Source organism: Nanorana parkeri, unplaced genomic scaffold (genome assembly GCF_000935625.1).
Source record: "Nanorana parkeri isolate BGI_ZX_2015 unplaced genomic scaffold, ASM93562v1 scaffold307, whole genome shotgun sequence".
Taxonomy (NCBI): Eukaryota; Metazoa; Chordata; class Amphibia; order Anura; family Dicroglossidae; genus Nanorana; species Nanorana parkeri.
Window position 1 is genome coordinate 933,265 of NW_017306575.1, and position 19,034 is coordinate 952,298.

A 19,034-nucleotide genomic window follows, 5' to 3' on the forward strand; every position below is an offset into this window, starting at 1 on the left:
ACAAAAGTGGAAATCAGGTAAGTAAAATTGCTTTAAAGAATCCTACTAGATACAAATGAGCAGTTAACCATTTCTTTAAAACATATCTAGTATATTTTAGCTCTGACAGCTTCCACATATTTACCAAACAGATGTTCGACTTTTTTAAGAAAATATACTGAACTAAAGGCACATGAGCTACTGGCAGGAAGAAATGTACATTCGATAACCCGAGGTGCACTTCAATTCTAATGACATAATGTCACAGATTTAGTTTGTGCTTTTTATGCAGTTTTTCTTTTTTTTTTTTCTAGTGTGATGTAATTTTATCGTGTGTTCTTTTGGCACATTTAAAAGCAATTGAAGATTTAAACGCAAAATATAAAACATATTTGATGAGAAAAAGAAAAGCCTGTGAGATTGTGGTGAATAGCAGTACATGAAAATTGCCAAGTGCGTGCAAATGAAGACTTATCAGATAATTAAGCACTTTTTAGTGGTGATGAAAATACAGAATAAAAATTATGAAGTGAATAGAAATACTGAAGCTGCAATTGGTATATGTCCATTCCCCTGCATGTTCAGAACAGCTATAACAGGAGACTGTGAGCAGCAGTATAGGAAGCAGAGAGGGAGATACTAATGGATGCTTGAAGACTGACATTGTGTATGTGACTCACGTTCAGTTGTAAACAGAAGACTGCACATGACATCTTAATGCACACTTAATGGGATCTCTTTGGAGAAAGTACATGTACTATATTGAAAGATTTCTCATAAACTCATCTTGATATATTTAAACACATAACAAAATTAAGTGGCTCATAATTTTCTAAAATGTGTAAATAATTACTTGTGTTTTAAAGCTGATCAAAGCAGAAAGACTACTGAGCTGATTTACTAAAGGAGTTGAGAATCTTTACACAACACAAATTGTGTAAATGTTCACATGAATTATAGCATCACATGCAAATGAAATAAGTAAGCTGGGATTTTTCCGATTGGATAATTAAAGTGAATATTCACAATTTAAAATGTGAACGTTCTCGACTTCTTAAGTAAAGTTATGTTTAATGTGCAGCAAGCTGTAGCAAACAAAGGTCACTTGTTGACTGATCTTGCAGTAAACTAAAAGCTTGACAGGTTGCTACTGATAACTGCAGCACCCACATTATCTATCTCTCCACTGACTTCTGAAGTTCAGTAGACTGGACATGATCTATCTCTAATGTGATGCCATTAAAAATGACAATTCCGAAATCCATGAAAGAGACATTCTGCAAATACTGATAAAGGCCTTGACAGCACTTTCTAAAAGTGACAACCAAAGCAAGGGTCTGCATTCACTACAATCACATGATCAGTCTTAGGGGTCATTTCACAAGGAGACATGTTATTGGCTCTCTAAAGTTGTTAATTTACCTCTCCTTATTTTTCGTTTTAAAAGATGGTATTCACGAAAGTCCCAATCATTACTTAGCATGCTCATTAAGGCTTCCGACTGGATTGTTAGGTGTTGCTATTTTTACATGTCTGCGTTTATTTCAGCAAATGAAGCCTTATTTTTATGTCTTGAATCACAGAATTTACATGTAAGGTGTTAAAATACATTTGACTGATGCATTCTGGGACCAGGAGGGGAACAGTGCCTACAAATGATGTATTTTCAACAGACTGCACTGTTGTATGTAAACAACTTTATTACAACTGTTGGGGTTTACATGTCACATGTTTACGAAATACAACCCCACTCCAATGTTTTTGTATTTATAAAAAATTATAACAATAAAAACAAATTAAACACAGGCAAACAGTTCCATCTTCCAAAAACTGCAGAAAAGAGGCTTCACTACCAGAAGTTATCAATTTCCTCACAAATCTCCCTCTCAGAGCAGAAAATACCACCCGAAAACTGTCAAAACGACACTGAAGGAGGTGCTTATGTAACGATTGTCTAACTCTAAGTGTGAATTGCACTTCTGTACATGTTTAACGATTAGGCTTGTTAAAGTAAAGCTTAAAACATTAAATAACAAGCTTCATGATAAAATATCACTTCAGAGAAGAAATACGTTAATTGGTGGATTTTCCAAGCGTTAAATTGTTTGGTGAATTGCACAAGCTTACATAACATGCAAGTGAAATCAGGAAAAAAAACTTTGAGAATTGACCTCTATGTGTTTAAAAAAACAGAAGCCGCAGCCCCAGAACCCCCTTTATGCATGCAAGAATCTTTGAATATATTTTAACTAGGATAAAACTGCTGTTGCATGGGATGTCTATGATTTAAATAAAACTTCTGGTTAGACATTTGGAAAAAGCAATGTGTATAAATCAACTAAGCATGGGTATGAAAATTCCGGAAAGCCCTAAACATGAACAAAATCCTGCTGCAATACTTGGAAGTAAGAGTAATAGGAATTTTGTCATTTTTAGAAAATTGAAGAGGACTGTAGAATAAAAGGGAGAGTGATATTTTTAGTATCTTTAAAGTGACACCAAACTCAGGAGTTAAACCTCAATAATACATTTAAGTACCTCAACTATTAACAAGATTGTATCTTATTTATGTATCACTCGGCTGTAGATCCTCAAATCATCTCTGAATGGGTGCCGACACTGTCCTTCCTTCTGGAAGGTGGCTGCTTTTGTTCCCCATGGTCCCTGTGTGTGTTGTAAAGTAGCGAGCGATCAAAGCTCGCTCCCATAATGGACTACAATCTCGCTCCCATAATGGACTGCCTGCTGTCACTAGGCAGAGGAGGGACCTGAAGGAGAAAATTCTCCTTCAGGTTCCTCCTCTGCTGATTGACAGCAGGCAGTGGGCCGATGCAAAAGCCAGCCTACTTTTGGCCACTGCAATTTAAAATAGCCTATTGCTGCCAGCCGCTGGATTGAAGATCTATCGTGGCTGGCAGCAGGGGCAAAGGGGGGGGGGGGGGGGGGAGAAGGGGGGGGGGGCAGGAAAAGGAGAGGGAGAGGGAGGAAGAGAATACCCTTGAAGTGAGGAGTCAGGACAGCCGTCCCGCAACTGAGAATTAGAAAACGATTTTGGGTCGCCGAGGGGGGAAAGGGGGGGGGGGGGGGGCAGTAACGAGGGTGGCATGAGGGAAATGCATCTCTGTTTTTTCTCCCACCGCCACAGCCACCACAATAACCATGCCGTTCCCCCTCACCGCTGCAGACTCAGGGTGTCAGCGGTCTCCCCACACAGGCTGTAATTGGCTACAGAGATTGGTGTCCCCTCCGACACAGACCGCTGCAGCCGATTACAGCCTGTGAGGAGAGACCACTGAGTCTGCAGCCGGGAGGAGAACGGTATAGTTAATGTGGCGGCAGCGGCGGTGGGGGATGAAAGAGGTGCAGTAAATGGGCTGACAAAAGCCCAGGCGCCAAGACGCAAATTCTAGTCGCATTGGCGACTTAGCGCCTGGTATTTGTCGATCCCTGGGTTAGAGGTCATCTGAAGTCTTCCAGTTGCTGGCTTGCCCAGTTGCTACTAAAATAGCTGATAATGTTAACTCAACAAATTGTGTGAACTTTCAATAAGTAAACAGGAATCTACTTTTGAATTGACTGGATAATTGAAGTGAATCTTCACTCTCTTTTTGAGTCTTTTTGAGTGAACATTCTCAACTCTGTTGGTAAATCAGCCTCACTGTCTCTCGTCATTTTGTAATGTATGAGATTAGGTGAATTATTCATAATCAATCATTAGTCTAGTCATGATTACCATTTTTAATAACTTATTTATCTCTTTTCTCAAACAAGGGTCCCTGAGATACCTTCTTTAAAATGATTATTAAAACAGTTGTATTTATTCTTGGCAGAGGTGTTTTTTAAATGATCATAAATCAACTACCTACTTATCGGCTTCTTTATATCCGGGGCTTCAAGGAGCAGAATCAGAACCAAGGGCAAAAGCTATGGTGTGGGGGGTGTCAGCTACTGTATGAGGTTTTTATCCAAATTAGCAAATTACCAAAGGCATACTAATGACAAAAGAAAGTTTCAGTCACCTGTCTCAATGTAATTAACGGCAATAATACACAAGTAAAGCTGGACTAGGTTATAAAAATGTGTGCACAGAATTCAAATGTATTGTTTTTGAAAGTTGCCTGGAGCAATAAAGCTTCCGAAAACTTGTCAGTTTGACCATTTACAAAGTTGCTTTTTTGTTAAACATACCTGGGAGAGTATCAGCTGCCTATGAAATTTAGTTACAAATTTCTTCAGAAAAGAAAAATATGCTTCTTGACCCATAATATTTGCAAGATATCGAAGCAGAAAATAACCCTGGAAAATTGAGAAAATACATTTAACTCCAGAAATATTTGACATCAATGCTTTTTTGGTAAAGAGAAATCTTAGCCAGTTACCTTTAAATAATGCACTTGCATAAAGGCCTTGTCTGCATTTAGTCCGTGTCGCACAACAGAAGCTCCAGAGTCACTCACTTCCCCTGTGCTATCACCTTGAGGCCTGATAGTGTGAGAAATAAGAGCTGTGCCATTATTTTCATTTACAATAGATTTTTATTGAATTTTCCAAGAAAAAAAAAAAAAAGAACATCTATAACATTACAAAGATGTGTTTGTTAACATTCAACTGTATGTCTCTGTTATTGACAAGTACATGGAGTCCACAATTTACCTTTATTTCAGAAAAATAAAAAAAGTAAAATACTTTTAATAAAATGCTGGTTAAATTAAAACCTTTGCATGCAGGGCAAAGCAATAGGTTTGCTCAACTTTACAGCTGCATAAACTTACCTTACCTTTTGCTATTCCATAACTCTTGTTGCCCACAGAGAGATAAAAAGGAAGCCCTGTGTAAGATACAAGTTCAGTGGCCCATCATTAACCACCAGCGCTGTCACACAATAAGAAGGGGAGTAAGTCATATGCTCCCCATAACTAGACATACAGGGTAATTCATTTCACACGGAAGCAAAGGGAAGGTGGGAAAGGTGGCATTTAGGTAAGCATTTTACTTTACCTTGCACAGATGACTTTTAAGAGGTTCTCCAGGTAAAGGTTATTTATTTAAAGAATAGACTTTATTTGATTTAACAAATGAGAAAAAATAAAAGAAATTGATAATACCCATATATACGGTAGACCCAAGGGATGCTTGGAGATTGGTACACACCCCTGTACAACAGCAAAGTGACCTCACAGGTAGATTATGCACAAAAGCAACCAAAGTACAAGTTATGATTATAAAAATTATTAAGAGGTGTGAACAGTTTACAGAGGTTGTCAGCTTGTTCCAAATAACCACATGAAACAGGCATAAAAGACCCATAAGGAGTTAAGCACCCCAACCCCATACATGTCAACAGGGAAGGGGAGCGGTCAGAGAGAAAAGAAGAATGAAGAGAAATGAGAAAAGTAAGAAAGGTGTGGTCCAGCCACGGCAAGATCTAGCCTATGAACAAGGCCTTAAAAGTGTCAGCCTAAGCAGGAAAACTCAATCCAGGTGTTCCACATAGCAATAAATGTTGGATAATGGTCAGGCAAATTGGGCTGTATATTTCTTCATTCGCATAAGAGTGTTAAATTCCTTAACCCAGTCTTTTAGTATATTGGAGTGGTGAGAAGAGAAATTGGAGAAGGCCAATGAGTGCCCTTGGGGATAAGGATTGTCTTTGCCCTGACTTCCACTTTAATGTTCTAAAATCAAGGAAAGCTGCTGCCCCTTGCAAAGTATCACATGACCTACTGAAAGTAGGTTCCCACAAGTCATTCTCGTTCTTGCGTCAAAAAATTTACAAATGTTAACAATAAAAAAATAGATAATCCAGACAAATAGAAAAAAAGGGCTTGTGATCAATCCACCAACAAAAAGGTGACCTATTTAAATGTCGCAGCAGGTAAACTATTATTCCTAGAGCACTTTTTATCTTTCTAAATAATTAAAGTACATGTGGATGTGTGTACACAAAGAATGCATTAGATTACATGTCACCCCTAAATACATAAACATCTGATCTCTTGGAACCGCTGGCTCAAGCCATTAAACAAACAACGTTGTGGCAGCATTCAAGTCACTCTTGACAACACTCGATTTCATGCCATACAACTTTAGCAGGCCTCAGCTTTGTCATTCCTACAGAAGGGAAACATGCTCAATACTATTCCAATTATAGACTCATCTCCCTTCCTAATATTGATTTGAAGTAGAACTAAAGTCTCTCTTTTTTTGGCATAGATCTACTGCTAGCAAGCAGTAGATATATGCCCCATGATTAAAAAAAAAAGAAAAAAAGTAGGCAAATGCCTAATTACTTACATGTTCCAGCGCCGCTCGCTCACAGCTGAAGAACTCCCAGCCCCCAAACAGCTGTGAAGGAGGAAGTGAGCTGGCACATTCGCAGTAGATAACACCAAAGGTTAGAGGAGAAAAGAGACAATGAAAGTGAATGGACGCAGCCAGAGGAGTCTGCGCTGGATCAGAGACCGGCATCATCGCTGTAGGGACTCTCGAAAATGAGTGGAAGGAAGAAGATTGCATCAAGAGGCATCAAATAAGGTAAGTGCTTACAGCCAGCAGCATTGGTGGGGGTGCGGGGGGGGGGATATAGCCTTTAATGTAACTTTAAAGCTTTTTGCCAAAATCCTCACTCTGAATGGTTGTTTCCCTATCTTCAATAACTTGTCCCTCTGCATCAAGTGGGCTCCATGCACACTAGAGAAGCCTGAGATAACATTATCCAAGCGATTAACATTATCCACTGTTGAAGGCTGATTCCACTGGATTGGGCCCTCACATGCAAACATGGATAAGCTCTCAGTACTCCTCTCCTTCGTCCAAGTCCACAAAAAAGGAGTCCCTTTTTACATCAGCAATGGGATGAGTCAGGGTTGCCTCTTTTCCCCTATTCATTTTAATGCTGGAATCCATTTTAAGGACTGTCCAAGCGAACCTGAACATAACTGGGATACAACTCCATACCAACTACCACCACAAAGAGTCTACTTATGTAGACAACTTAATATTCTTCCTCAACAACCTGAATGTCACTATCCCTAATCTGATAGCTGAACTTGCAACCTATGGAGAACTCTCCATGTTTCATTAAAGGAGAACTATGGGGTCAGTGTTTTTCCCCATAGTTCTCCTTAGGGTAACGGGAGGAAACTCTCAAAGCTCTATACCTGACCCTTCCAGCAGCTACCTTGCACATATTTGAAACAAATGTTGCCTTTAAATGGATTTAATTACATATCAGTTACTTAGGTATCCAGCTCCCAAAGGACCATACAGAGCTTGTCACTTCTAACTTTGCTCCCCTCATTTCCACTTTTAGAGCCAAACTAACAACATGGGCAACACAAAGCTTTTCCTGGATGGGGAGATGCAACAATTAAACAAAATATATTACCTCAAATTCTTTTCCCCCTTCAGACGATACCAATTCCCATCCCTCTATTGTACTTCAAACCTATTCAATCTTCTCTCAATAACGTTGTAAGGTCCTCCAAACCAGCCTGTATTAAACAAGCCATCTTGCGCAGACCAAAAACATCTGGGAGCATGGCATTTCCAACATTGGGCTTTATTAAACTGCCGCTAACCTAGTGATTGACTGTTGTAGACATCATACCATGAAACAATGGGTCACCCTACCATTGCCTTGATCTAGTACATCTGCAACCAGGCTTTCACCAGATATGGAATTAATTTCCCATTCCCCCTCTTCCCTATCTTGGGGCCTTACGTTCTCCTCTAGCTTACACATTTTGTGTCTCAAGAACAAACAACGTGCCCCACACTTCATCAGGAACTCGACCTGGATGACAGCTTAATAAATGCTATATGAGCCTGACTTCTCCTCTCTGGACCCCTTGCAGATACTTCAGTTGTCACGCTAACTCAGATCCTTACCTAGTGCCCATCTTTTTTGGCACCCCATGACTCCATTAGTGTGGAAATGGCAGTCTTCCAGATCGGTAAGACAGGCACTTTCCTTCATCTCCAAATTGTTCCTCTTAGAGATATCTCAAAATCTGATTCACTGCCTAGATCAGTGGGAGTCAGATCTCCAAATACCTCTCCCACCCAGGACAAAATATTCACTCTCCTTTATCAGTCTTCTGTATGTAACAGTACCCTCTGAAGGCATATAAAATAAAAACTGTCATAACACATTTGGTTAATACAGCACACTCCTGTATTCCAGCACTAGCGAAGTCCTCTTCCCCACTATCCATCTAGCAATGGCTGCACTGAGTTACATGTATTCAACTAATGGAAGACCAGTCTAGCTCCCTCAAGATGCAAACTCCAAATTACAAAACACTTGTACTGAATACACTTCTCAATCATTGTGTAATAGAAACAGCTTCTCTCTGGTTCAGCTTTGTCAAGTCCTGCTTGGGAAGCACCTGACTCTCTGATTCACTTTCTTACCCACCATTACACTTCTTTACACACTGGCTTTGCCTCCTCATCCATCCTAGCCCACTCCTTTTCTCCCACATTCCTTCTCCCCCTACCTTTTCCCCCCTAGATAACATGTAGGTTAAAATGCAATCATTAAGTCAAACCGACTCAGCTGTGTAGAAGGAATGAAACCTGCTGAGTAAAAACCATGCTCCACTGAAGTTGAAGTCGCTGACATTTCACTGTAAAAAATCTTACACAATGGCAAGACTGAGCACAGCAACAAGACGCAGGGTGTTCTTACTACATCAACAAGGTTTCTTACAGCCAAACATTTTGAGGAAGACAGGTGTTTCCAAATGTGCTATCTGAGCTCTTCTGCAGAAGCATAAAGAAACAGGCAACAGAAAAAGAAAATGATCAGCCAAGGAAACTCATTGCATGAGATGAAAGACACATTATGCTCACTTCTATTCGCAATCAGAAGTGGCACTATCAGCTCAGACCTACAGTCCAGAGAAGTATGGTTAGAAGTAGTATTCATAAAAGATGTGCAGCTGAAAAGCTTTATTTCTGATGAAGAAACAAGGCCAAGCAACCTACTTTTGGCTGCAATAAAAGTAAGATTGTTAAGCAAAGGCTTGGAGAGCAGTCTGAGGATCAGTGTCTTCAGGCAAAACTGAAGCATGGTGGAAGTTCCATTCAGATTTGGGGCTGCATTTCTGCGCACAGAATTGGGAATTTAGTCAGAACTAATGGACTCCTCAATGCTGAAAAGTACAGGCAGATACTTACGTATCATGCAACAGCATCAGAGAGGTGTCTGAGTGCTCCCAAAGTCGTTCTGCAGCAGAGCAATGACTCCAAACATACAACCTAAAAGTCATAAAAAAGAACAAGAAATCGCGGTAGAGATTAATTGCCCCCGCCCTCATCTCAATATCACTGAGTCTGACTGGTATTACTTGAAGAGACAGAAGCAGCTTGGATGACCTAAATCCATAGACGAACTTTAGTTAGTTCTCCTAGATGTTTGGAACAACCTACCTTTCCGAGTTCCTTAAAAAACTGTGCAAGTGTACGTAGAAGAATTCATGCAATTACAATTATTTATATAGCGCCAACATATTCCACAGCACTGTACAATCGTTTAGACAAGACAAGAAACACTGACAAGCATCATTGACATACAGAAACAGTAGCTGAGGAGGACCCTGCCGAAACGAGCTTACAATCTAAGAGGAAGGGGACCAAAGACACAGTGGTAGGGAAGGGGAGACTACAGATGTACACCAAATAAAATGGGAGGGATTTGGAAGTACTGTGAAATGCGAGAAGGGAAGGTTGTATAGAATGAGAAATCAAGGGGAAAGCTGATAAGCTTCATTAAAGAGGTGCGTTTTGAGGGATTTTTTAATGTCTTGTAGGGATGGTGAGAGCCTAATGTGGCATGGGAGAGAATTCCATAAAGCAGGGGCAGCCCTGGTGAGTTGGGTGTGCGGGTGAGATGGCAGGATAGTCTCAGATCATTAGTGGAACGAAGGGGCAGATTTGCAGTATATCTTCTAATTAGGGATGAAATGTAAGCCAGTGCACGGTTATGCAAAGCTTTGTAGCTAAGGCTGACAAGTTTGAAGTGTATCCTAAAGGAGACAGGAAGCCAGTGCAGAGAATGATAGAGGTGTGACGTATGAGAGTAGCAAGAGGTAAGGTAGATGAGTCTGGCTGAAGCATTCATGATGGATTGAAGGGGGGCAATCTAGGCACGTTTCAGGCCGATGAGAAGGTTGCAGTAGTCAAGTCAGGAAATTATTACCGCATGGAAAAGCATTTTGGTGGTTTCCTCATTGAGAGAAGGTTGAATTCAAGAGATGTTTTTCAGATGAAAACAACACAATTTAGTGATAGACTAAATATGAGGGGAAAAGGAGAGGTCAGAGTCAAAAAGCACGCCAAGGCATTGTGCCTGAAGAGTAGAGGAAATGGTTACTCCATCAACCTGAAGAGAGATGGATATGGGGGTAACCTTAGAGGGAGGAAACACAAGGAGTTCAGCCTTAGAGAGGTTCAGTTTGAGTAAGTGGGTAGTGATCTATTTTGAAACAGTGGATAGGCAATCAGTTAGGCGAGCCAACAGATTGGGGGAAAGATCTGGTGAGGAGAGGTAGATCTGAGTATCATCAGCATAGAGGTGGTAATGAAAGCAGTTTGATGATATAAGGTTACCAAGAGAAGCAGTGTAGATTGAGAATAGAAGAGGACCCAGTACAGAACCTTGTGGGACTCCAACAGAGAGAGGTACAGAGGAGGAGGTAGTACCAGAGAAGGAAACACTGAAGGAACAGTCAGATAGATAGGTAGAGAACCAGGCGAGAGCAGTGTCATTGATGCCAAAGTTGCGGAGGATGAGTAGGAGCAGCGGATGGTTCACAGTGTCAAAAGCAGCCGAACAATAAGAAGTGAATAATGCCCTTTAGATTTGGCTGTCACTAGGTCATTAGTCACTTTGGTCAAGGCAGTCTCTGTGGAGAGTTGGAGGCGAAAACCAGATTGTAGAGGAACAAGTAGGGAGTTAGGAGTTCAGTTAGTGTGTGAGTCGGGTATATACCAGTGTTTCAAGGAGTTTGGTGGCAAAGGGAAGAAGACAGATGGGGTGATAGCTAGACAAAGCTTCAGGGTTTAGAGACTGTTTTTTTTAGTAAGGGTATAATAGTGGCGTGTTTGAAGGAAGATGGAAAGATGGCAGAGGTAAGGGAAAGATTGATGATTTTGGTGAAAGAAGGGACAATCACAGAGGAGAGAGGATGGATAAGGTGTGATGGAATGGGGTCGAGGGGACAGGTGTTATGGGAGGAGGAGAGAAGAGCAGAAAACGCTACTTTGGAAATTTGGGAGAAGGCACTGAGTGAAGAGGATGAGGCTGTACAGAAGGTAGGTTGGGTTAGAGAGGGAGTAAGGGAGGCGATTTAATGTTGGATATTGTTAATCTCCTCTGTGAAAAATTATGCTAAATCTGTAGCAGAGAGGTTAGTAGGGGGGCGCATTAGTGAACTGAAGGTTTGAAATAGGCTTTTGGAGTCATGAGAGAAGGTGGAGAAAAGGGAGGCAAAGTATGTTTGCTTGGCTAGGGACAAAGCAAGACTGTGGGAGCATTGCATGAATTTGTAGAGTAGGAAGTCAGAAGTAGTGTGCAACTTCCTCCAACACCATTCACCAACCCTAGAACACCTTTGGAGGTGGGGGGTGGAGTTAATATGCCAGGGTTGGCGCTTAGGTTGCCAAACAGGACGGGATGTGATGGGGAATAGTTTATCTAAAGTGGTAGAGAGGGCATAGTTATAAAGGGTAGTGGCTGTGGAGGGGCAGGTGGAATTAGAGATTGGTGCGAGGAAAGGGCGAACATCTGTGGAAAACTGTAACAGATTAAGAGTTCTAAGGTTTCTGAGGGGCTGAGTGGTGCCATAGGAGAGTGGGTGGGCAAGGGGCAGGATGATATCACAATTTAAAAAATGGTGATCAGAGAGAGGGAGTGGAGTGTTGGAAAATTTCGAGACTGTATGATGCTGTTATAAGGTGAAAGGGTAGGCGCACAATATTGATTTAATTTTTCTATGCACTGTGTAGGTAGTTAATTGATAAATAAAAGCTATTCAATGCAATTTCTTTAATGCATCCTTATTTCACACAAAAAATTTCAGTAGTGCATAAAACGTTTGCACCGTACTGTAAGTCTACTGTTAATACATTTGGAAAGAGCTGCCCACAGAGAATTATGCATATTTGCTGGCCAAGTACAAGTAGCAACAAAGAACTGCAGATAAGAATTAGGCAGCGGTCTAACAGTAAAAATAGAGGTGATTCTTCGTCTAGAAGAATGGATAACTGTCAAAACGGGCAGAGGCAGCCTCAGTTTGTCAAGGAAAGGTGTTGTCAAAAGGAGCAAAGAGCATGGGCAAAACCTGTTTTGAAACCTGTTATTTGAAAATAACTCAGTATATTGTGGGACAGCAGCTTCTATTATAGAAGCTGCTGTCCCACAATATACTGAGTTATTTTCAAATTTTACAAGACTTATGTTTCTCTGCAAAATTAGATGAATATCAAAGATATACTTAGGTAAGTTCACAATACCAGTGGACTAGAAGAATTATGTTAGGTAATGGGGTGGTATAATACTGTAGCCTTAAAGTGACACTAAACTCAGGAGTTCTAGCTTTAAAATGCATTCAAGTACCCTATTAACAAAAATATATCTTATTTGTGTATCACTCAGCTGTAGATCTTCACATCATCTCTGAATTCATGCTGACTCTGTCCTTCCTTCTGGAGGGTGGCTACTTTTGTTCCCCATGGTCCCTGTGTGTGTTGTAAAGTAGCCACCACTCCAAGATCACTCCCATGATATACTACAGTTTCATATTTATTTAGCTAATTTGTATTGAAGTTGTAGTCTATCACAGGAGTGAGCTTGGAGCGGTACTTGAATGCATTTTTAAGATTTAACTGCTGAGTTTAGTGGCCACACAAGGCTTGGATTTTGGCTGATTCCTGCTGACAAAACTATTATAGAAGCTGCTGTCCCACAATATACTGAGTTATTTTCAAATTTTACAAGACTTATGTTTCTCTGCAAAATTAGATGAATATCAAAGATATACTTAGGTAAGTTCACAATACCAGTGGACTAGAAGAATTATGTTAGGTAATGGGGTGGTATAATACTGTAGCCTTAAAGTGACACTAAACTCAGGAGTTCTAGCTTTAAAATGCATTCAAGTACCCTATTAACAAAAATATATCTTATTTGTGTATCACTCAGCTGTAGATCTTCACATCATCTCTGAATTCATGCTGACTCTGTCCTTCCTTCTGGAGGGTGGCTACTTTTGTTCCCCATGGTCCCTGTGTGTGTTGTAAAGTAGCCACCACTCCAAGATCACTCCCATGATATACTACAGTTTCATATTTATTTAGCTAATTTGTATTGAAGTTGTAGTCTATCACAGGAGTGAGCTTGGAGCGGTACTTGAATGCATTTTTAAGATTTAACTGCTGAGTTTAGTGGCCACACAAGGCTTGGATTTTGGCTGATTCCTGCTGACAAAACTTGAGATGCGAGTGGCCCTGCAAGCACTTAAAATTTGAGCCAGGTTGAAAATTGTTGCCAAATCTTCACTTTTTGTGTTCAGTTCCACTTTAAAAATGCTACGTACTAACAGGAAACACTGTTATAAGTTCAGCTACACCAATACAACAATTAAGGAGAGACTCTTATAAATATCTATGCTTGACTGGTACATTTTCACTGATACATAATTTAAAAAAAAAATAAAAAAATAAGCCATATGTTTAGAATTGCAGCATTGCAGGAAGGCACAGGTTTAAGATTTTTTTTCTTAGCTAGCTGGATCTCAAATCTCCACAATGGATGAGAGCACAGGTATTCTATTACACTTCCAAGTATTGATTTAAAAGCACACAATACAAAGACTGCCAGAATGAATGGATCTTTTCATCCCTACTCTCTGAAGCTGATAAGGAGCAGTAGATTAGCAAAAACTGTCTTTCAGGAACATTTAGAGCAAGATTCAGCAAGGCAAGATGCATTCAGCAGGGCTATAGTAAGTTTAATATCTGAATTTGTATTTTTTTTCTGCCACATCATTTTATTTAACCTTAGACATTTACTTGACTGTTCAAAGATAACACATCTGCAAGCACCCGAGTAGTGCAAAAAACATAGAAAATATTGTTCTGATCTGTCCGATCACACTACAAACGTAATAACAACTTTAAACAAGCTCCTAGCTTATCTTGAAGTATTTTCACCTTGGCAAATCGAATTGCAAGATGTACTCTTTTATTCACTAGCTGCATGATCAGTATGATTATGACAGGCAAAACTGCACAGGCATTGCTATTGCCTCATTATTTCAGGGTTGCAGTTGTTGCTAGAATGCAACATATGTTCCTTATACACTCACTGAGTAAGGAAACATTATCAAAATCATCAAGTAAGGCGAACCGACATCTGCTCTGGGCCTTGATAAATACAGAAAACGATTTATGTCCGCAGAGTGCTGAATCTAACAAAAGAAAGGCTTTTCCAATTGAGATATATGACGGGAAAGCTGTATTCTGCACTTCTACCCAGTATTCTGCACAGAGACATTCTTTGTCTGCTGACCTGCGCTCAAAGTGCAGGAGAGCCTATGTTTATGATAGAAGTAAACAAGGGTTGCATTCATGCATTGACATGATTAGACCAGCAGCTGTGCCACTGGCTGGGGTGATTCTTCTGCAGAGATGCATTAAACTATCTATGTGCAAAGGCCCATAGCAATGCTGGGTTATAAAACAAAATAGGGCAAATAAAACTTGTGTGCTGCAAATCATGACAACTAATTATTCATTTGTTTTCAATTGCTGAGGATGGATAGACTCAAGGAAAATAATTAAAGGAGAACTATGGGGTTAGGGCTTTTCCCCATAGTTCTCCGAAGGGTAACAGGAGGACATAAACTAGCGTCCTCCCGTCACCCTAAGTTCAGTATAACGCGAGCTACAGCTCGCGGTATACTGAGACGCCGCAGCTGAAACGGATCCCGACAATTATGTCTGGACCCGCCCAGCTGCGTGAGTGACAGCTGGCTCTGCCTATCTAGAGGCAGAGCCAGCTGTACCCGCCCCCTCCCCCGTCTGTTCCGCCAGTCAGTGCTGGAGGATCGGAATCCAGTCCCTCCCCTGTCAAGGCTCTCTGCCATGACAGGATCGAGAAGTGAGTGAACGCCGGTATGTGTTCGCTCACTTCCCGATCTACTGAGCCGACCTGTGACAGTTTCATTGTCACAGGTCGGCTTGAACTCACCTCATAGTTCTCCTTTAACTGTGGATAACTGTAAATTGCTAATATTAGCTTTGCCCCATGAAATAATCAGGTGGTGTGACATTATTAAGCTATAGCTCTGGCCATATTGTCTAATTTGCACAAAAATTTGTGTTTTGTAAGCTAAAGGTAATTGGTTACATATAATAGATTCATAATAGATAAGCTATAAATTGACTTTATATTTTTTTAATAAAAAAGAAAACCTGAACTGTGGAAGCTGTGCTCAAAAAAGGCAAGCAGAGAGCAAATGACTAGTTACTGGCATTGCCTGCATGACCCCTGCAGCTTATCACTTTCCACATTACTGACTTACCATGCCTTGTTCTGCAATGGGTCGCTCTGTGAAGGTGGCCATCTTGGGAGAGGAGGAGGGCTCTACTTATTAATTTCAGAGCTGCCCCCATTATGACAAGGGAGAGGAATAATCAAGAAGCAGAGGTTAAAAAAAGCAAGAATTAGGTAGAAGCAGAAAAATACATGTCTGCATGTCCTTAGGTACAGCTTTCTCTCCAGCAAGCAGCACATTAGTAATATTACCATATCACTCCAAATTTCATGAGGCTAGCAGGTGAAATGTCCTGTTTTTAACAGAAATTGTTAGACAGTGTAATTTGTATTGTTTTTTTGCAGCCTAGCTGGTATGTGTGCTGGCAAATGTATGTGTTTGTAATGTGCAGAGCCCTTCCATGTGCGCCTTACTTTAAAATGTGAGTACACACTGGGAGCTTCAGCTGCTATTGGGATTTGGTATGGGCTTCTGGTATGTCCCTGTGTCTTTAAGGAGGTTTGAGTTACCTCCAGGCATACCTGCACTCAATTAATCAGTTGCTACATATGCCCCAAGATGTTAGCTTAGCTTAGAATTAGCACCACACTTCACTGAGGGGCCTTCACAAGGCATTGTGGCTTCCACATATTTTGCAAAAGTTGTGCAATTAAAACCTCTGTTTTTATTGCAATTTGTTAGACAGTATTAGACAGAGTCATGTTTTGGGGTTTTTTGCAGGCTAGCTGGTAAGTGTGCTGGGAAATGTTTGTGTTTGGACCATGCCTGTGTAATCTATGTTAAAACATATGACAATGGAGAAGCACAATTGGGAGACAGAAACAGAATGTTTTCACCCAATAACAAGAAGTGCAGGGTATTATATTTATAAAAACTGCAGCTTTAAAAATATTGAAAATTACTTTTGAAATGACACTAACATGTGAAAGTTTACGAGTGATTGGGTTTACCTATACTTTAAACAATCAACAGTGGTGTACCTGGCAGGGGAGGGGAGGGGGAGTTTGGAGGTCCACACTGTTCTCCCACTAGTTCTGGTGAGTCTGCTGACCACCGGAGATTTCCCTTACTTTGGAGGGCCTTCCTCTCACTTCCTGTTGTAGCTATTGGACAGGAAGTGAAATCCCCCCAATAGGATACTCTATCCAAAACTAACAGGGTTATTCACAAAAGGGTGAAGAGCTAGGAGAAGACAGGAGAATTGAACAATCTAGAACAACATAGTTGAATGGAGAGTGAGCTAAATTGGAAAATAAGCTAAAGGTACTGAATGATACATAACAGATTCCAGTGATCATACTTTGGCTTTATCTTTTTTTTTAAATAACATATTTTGGCTACCAGTAGCATAAGCAAGAAAAAGGGCTTCAAGAAGAACTCCAGATTTTTATAAAACTACTTGTTTTGGTCTAGGGGCCACAATAAAGAAGATATACTCACCCAATCCTCAGTCCTGTGGCATTCATGGTTCACTTCTGCCCTCCGCTCCAGCTGTGGAATGTCCCTCAGCGTCCTCATGTCTAATGCAAGTCAACGGACCGGCATTAGATGTGATGGTGTCAGCGCTTCTTAGAACACTAGAGCCCAGGGGAGAAGAGGCTGCAGGGACTGATCTAGCAGCCAGGCAGGACTGATGATCAGGTGAGCATATTTTCTTTATCTGCGCCCCTAGACCAAAACAAGCAGTTAATGGTTGCAGTGCTGGGGTAGCCCCACTGCAAGGGTTAGGGTTCTGTTTGTTTTTTAATTCTGGAGTTCCTCTTCAAGTGTGCACCTCTTTGTATGCCAGTATATTTTTGGTAAAGGATACCATTTACAGACTTTACTAAAACATAAACTTTCTGAATTGTAAATCAGACTTACAATACAGTGATGCCCTATGAAAAGAACGCCGTATGCAGGTGGAACTGTCTCTCCAACACAAACCAGCCGTGAACCACATAAAACAGCTAGTCAGCCTCAATACCTGTAACTTAATAACAAGCTGCAAAATGCATAAAGGATAAGAAAGAGACTCTGTAAAAGCTATTAGGAAATATCTTGTTAAAGTTTATAAAGAGGCATTGTGTAGTTGCATCTGCACAACAGGCCTCATTTATAAAAACAGGTCTATGTTACCCATAACAACCATGTCAGGTACTAAATAAACATCAAATTAAACTCTGTGGCAACATAGACAGAGACATTTTGTATAGCCTATCTTAATGGAGAAGGAACAGATAATTAAGGGCCATTACACCTTTTTCAAAGGAACACTGGAAATAAAAACCGTAGTAGGTCAAGCCACCATCTGATTAATATCTTGGATGATTGCTAAATCCAGAATATTTGTCACAATAGGCACAGTCCAAAAATATACTAGGCATACATTGAAAGACAAATCTAGGCAGCATGATGGCTAAATGATAAGAACTCTTGCCTTGAAAAGTCCTTGGGTTAATTGCCACCAAGGCATCTGCATGTAGTTTGCCCTTGTTTTCTGTATGCTCCCTCACGGTGCTCCCTCATCCTAAACAGAACTTGACCTTCTACAAAATATGTATACAATAGTCCCTTTATATACACATCATGGAGACTGGCAGCACATTTTATGCAAAGGGGGAAAAAAAATGGCCAGGCCAAAAAGGAGCTAAAATTTAAATGTGTGTATACACTGAGTGGCCAGACTATTATGACCACCTGACGTTTGTAGGCAAATTAGCTATAATTAGCTATAATTTTGCAATGAAGTTGTTAGAGGGCCAGACCATTATAAATAGGGAAGCAGGTTGTTTACCACGACAGTAGAAGTGATTTTTTTCTGAAGATATGGGTAAACAACGCGATTTAACAGCCTTTGAACGTGGGATCATTGTTGGCGCTCGGAGCCATGGAGCGAGTATCAGCAAAACAGCAGAATTCGTTAAATGTTCAAGAGCAGCTGTTGTTAAAGTGTTTAAAGACTGGACTGTCAGCCGAAAATCTGGGTCCGAACGTGCGAATTGTGGCCGTAAGCGACTAGTCAATGTTAGGGCAGAACGGAGAGTGGCAAGACTGGTACAAGACAACAGAAGGTCAACAGTGCAGTGTCAGATTCCTCGCATCACCTTTCAACATCTCGTGGAGTCACGAGGCCGCCCAACGAAGTCATCTCGTGGAGTTATCTCGTGGCCCAACGAAGTACTGATGGGGTGGTCAAAATAATCTGGCCACTCAGTATATCTGATAGAACCTTTAGACCAGTGTTTCTCAACCTTTTTTCAGTTTCACCCTTTAAAAGTATGCAAAACTCTGGTGCACCCCAGTCTAAAATATAAAAAAAAATTTTTAAAAGTGGCTGTGGCTCTCTAAAATCCGTACCAGACCCTTACCCCAGATAGGGGCCTGGTAAGGATTTTAAAGGGGGAAACCATGCAAAAACAAAAAAAAAATGGGTTTCCCTTCATATGAGTGTGCCCCCTTAAAATAAAGAGCCCCCTTTACATTGGGAGCCCCCTCCTTTCACAACTGAGC

General features: G+C 40.7%; 1 protein-coding gene across 1 annotated transcript in view; it reads right to left on the reverse strand.

The window, feature by feature from the left end:
• The window catches only part of CUNH9orf3 (chromosome unknown C9orf3 homolog), a 303,413-nt gene that overhangs the window by 186,509 nt on the left and 97,870 nt on the right, over positions 1–19,034 (reverse strand). The window contains exons 8-9 of the mRNA XM_018557867.1: positions 4,359–4,461; positions 4,168–4,275 (exon numbers count right to left, since the gene is read on the reverse strand). Coding sequence (XP_018413369.1) covers positions 4,168–4,275; positions 4,359–4,461 — 211 coding nt within the window. The remainder of the gene's footprint in view (positions 1–4,167; positions 4,276–4,358; positions 4,462–19,034) is intronic.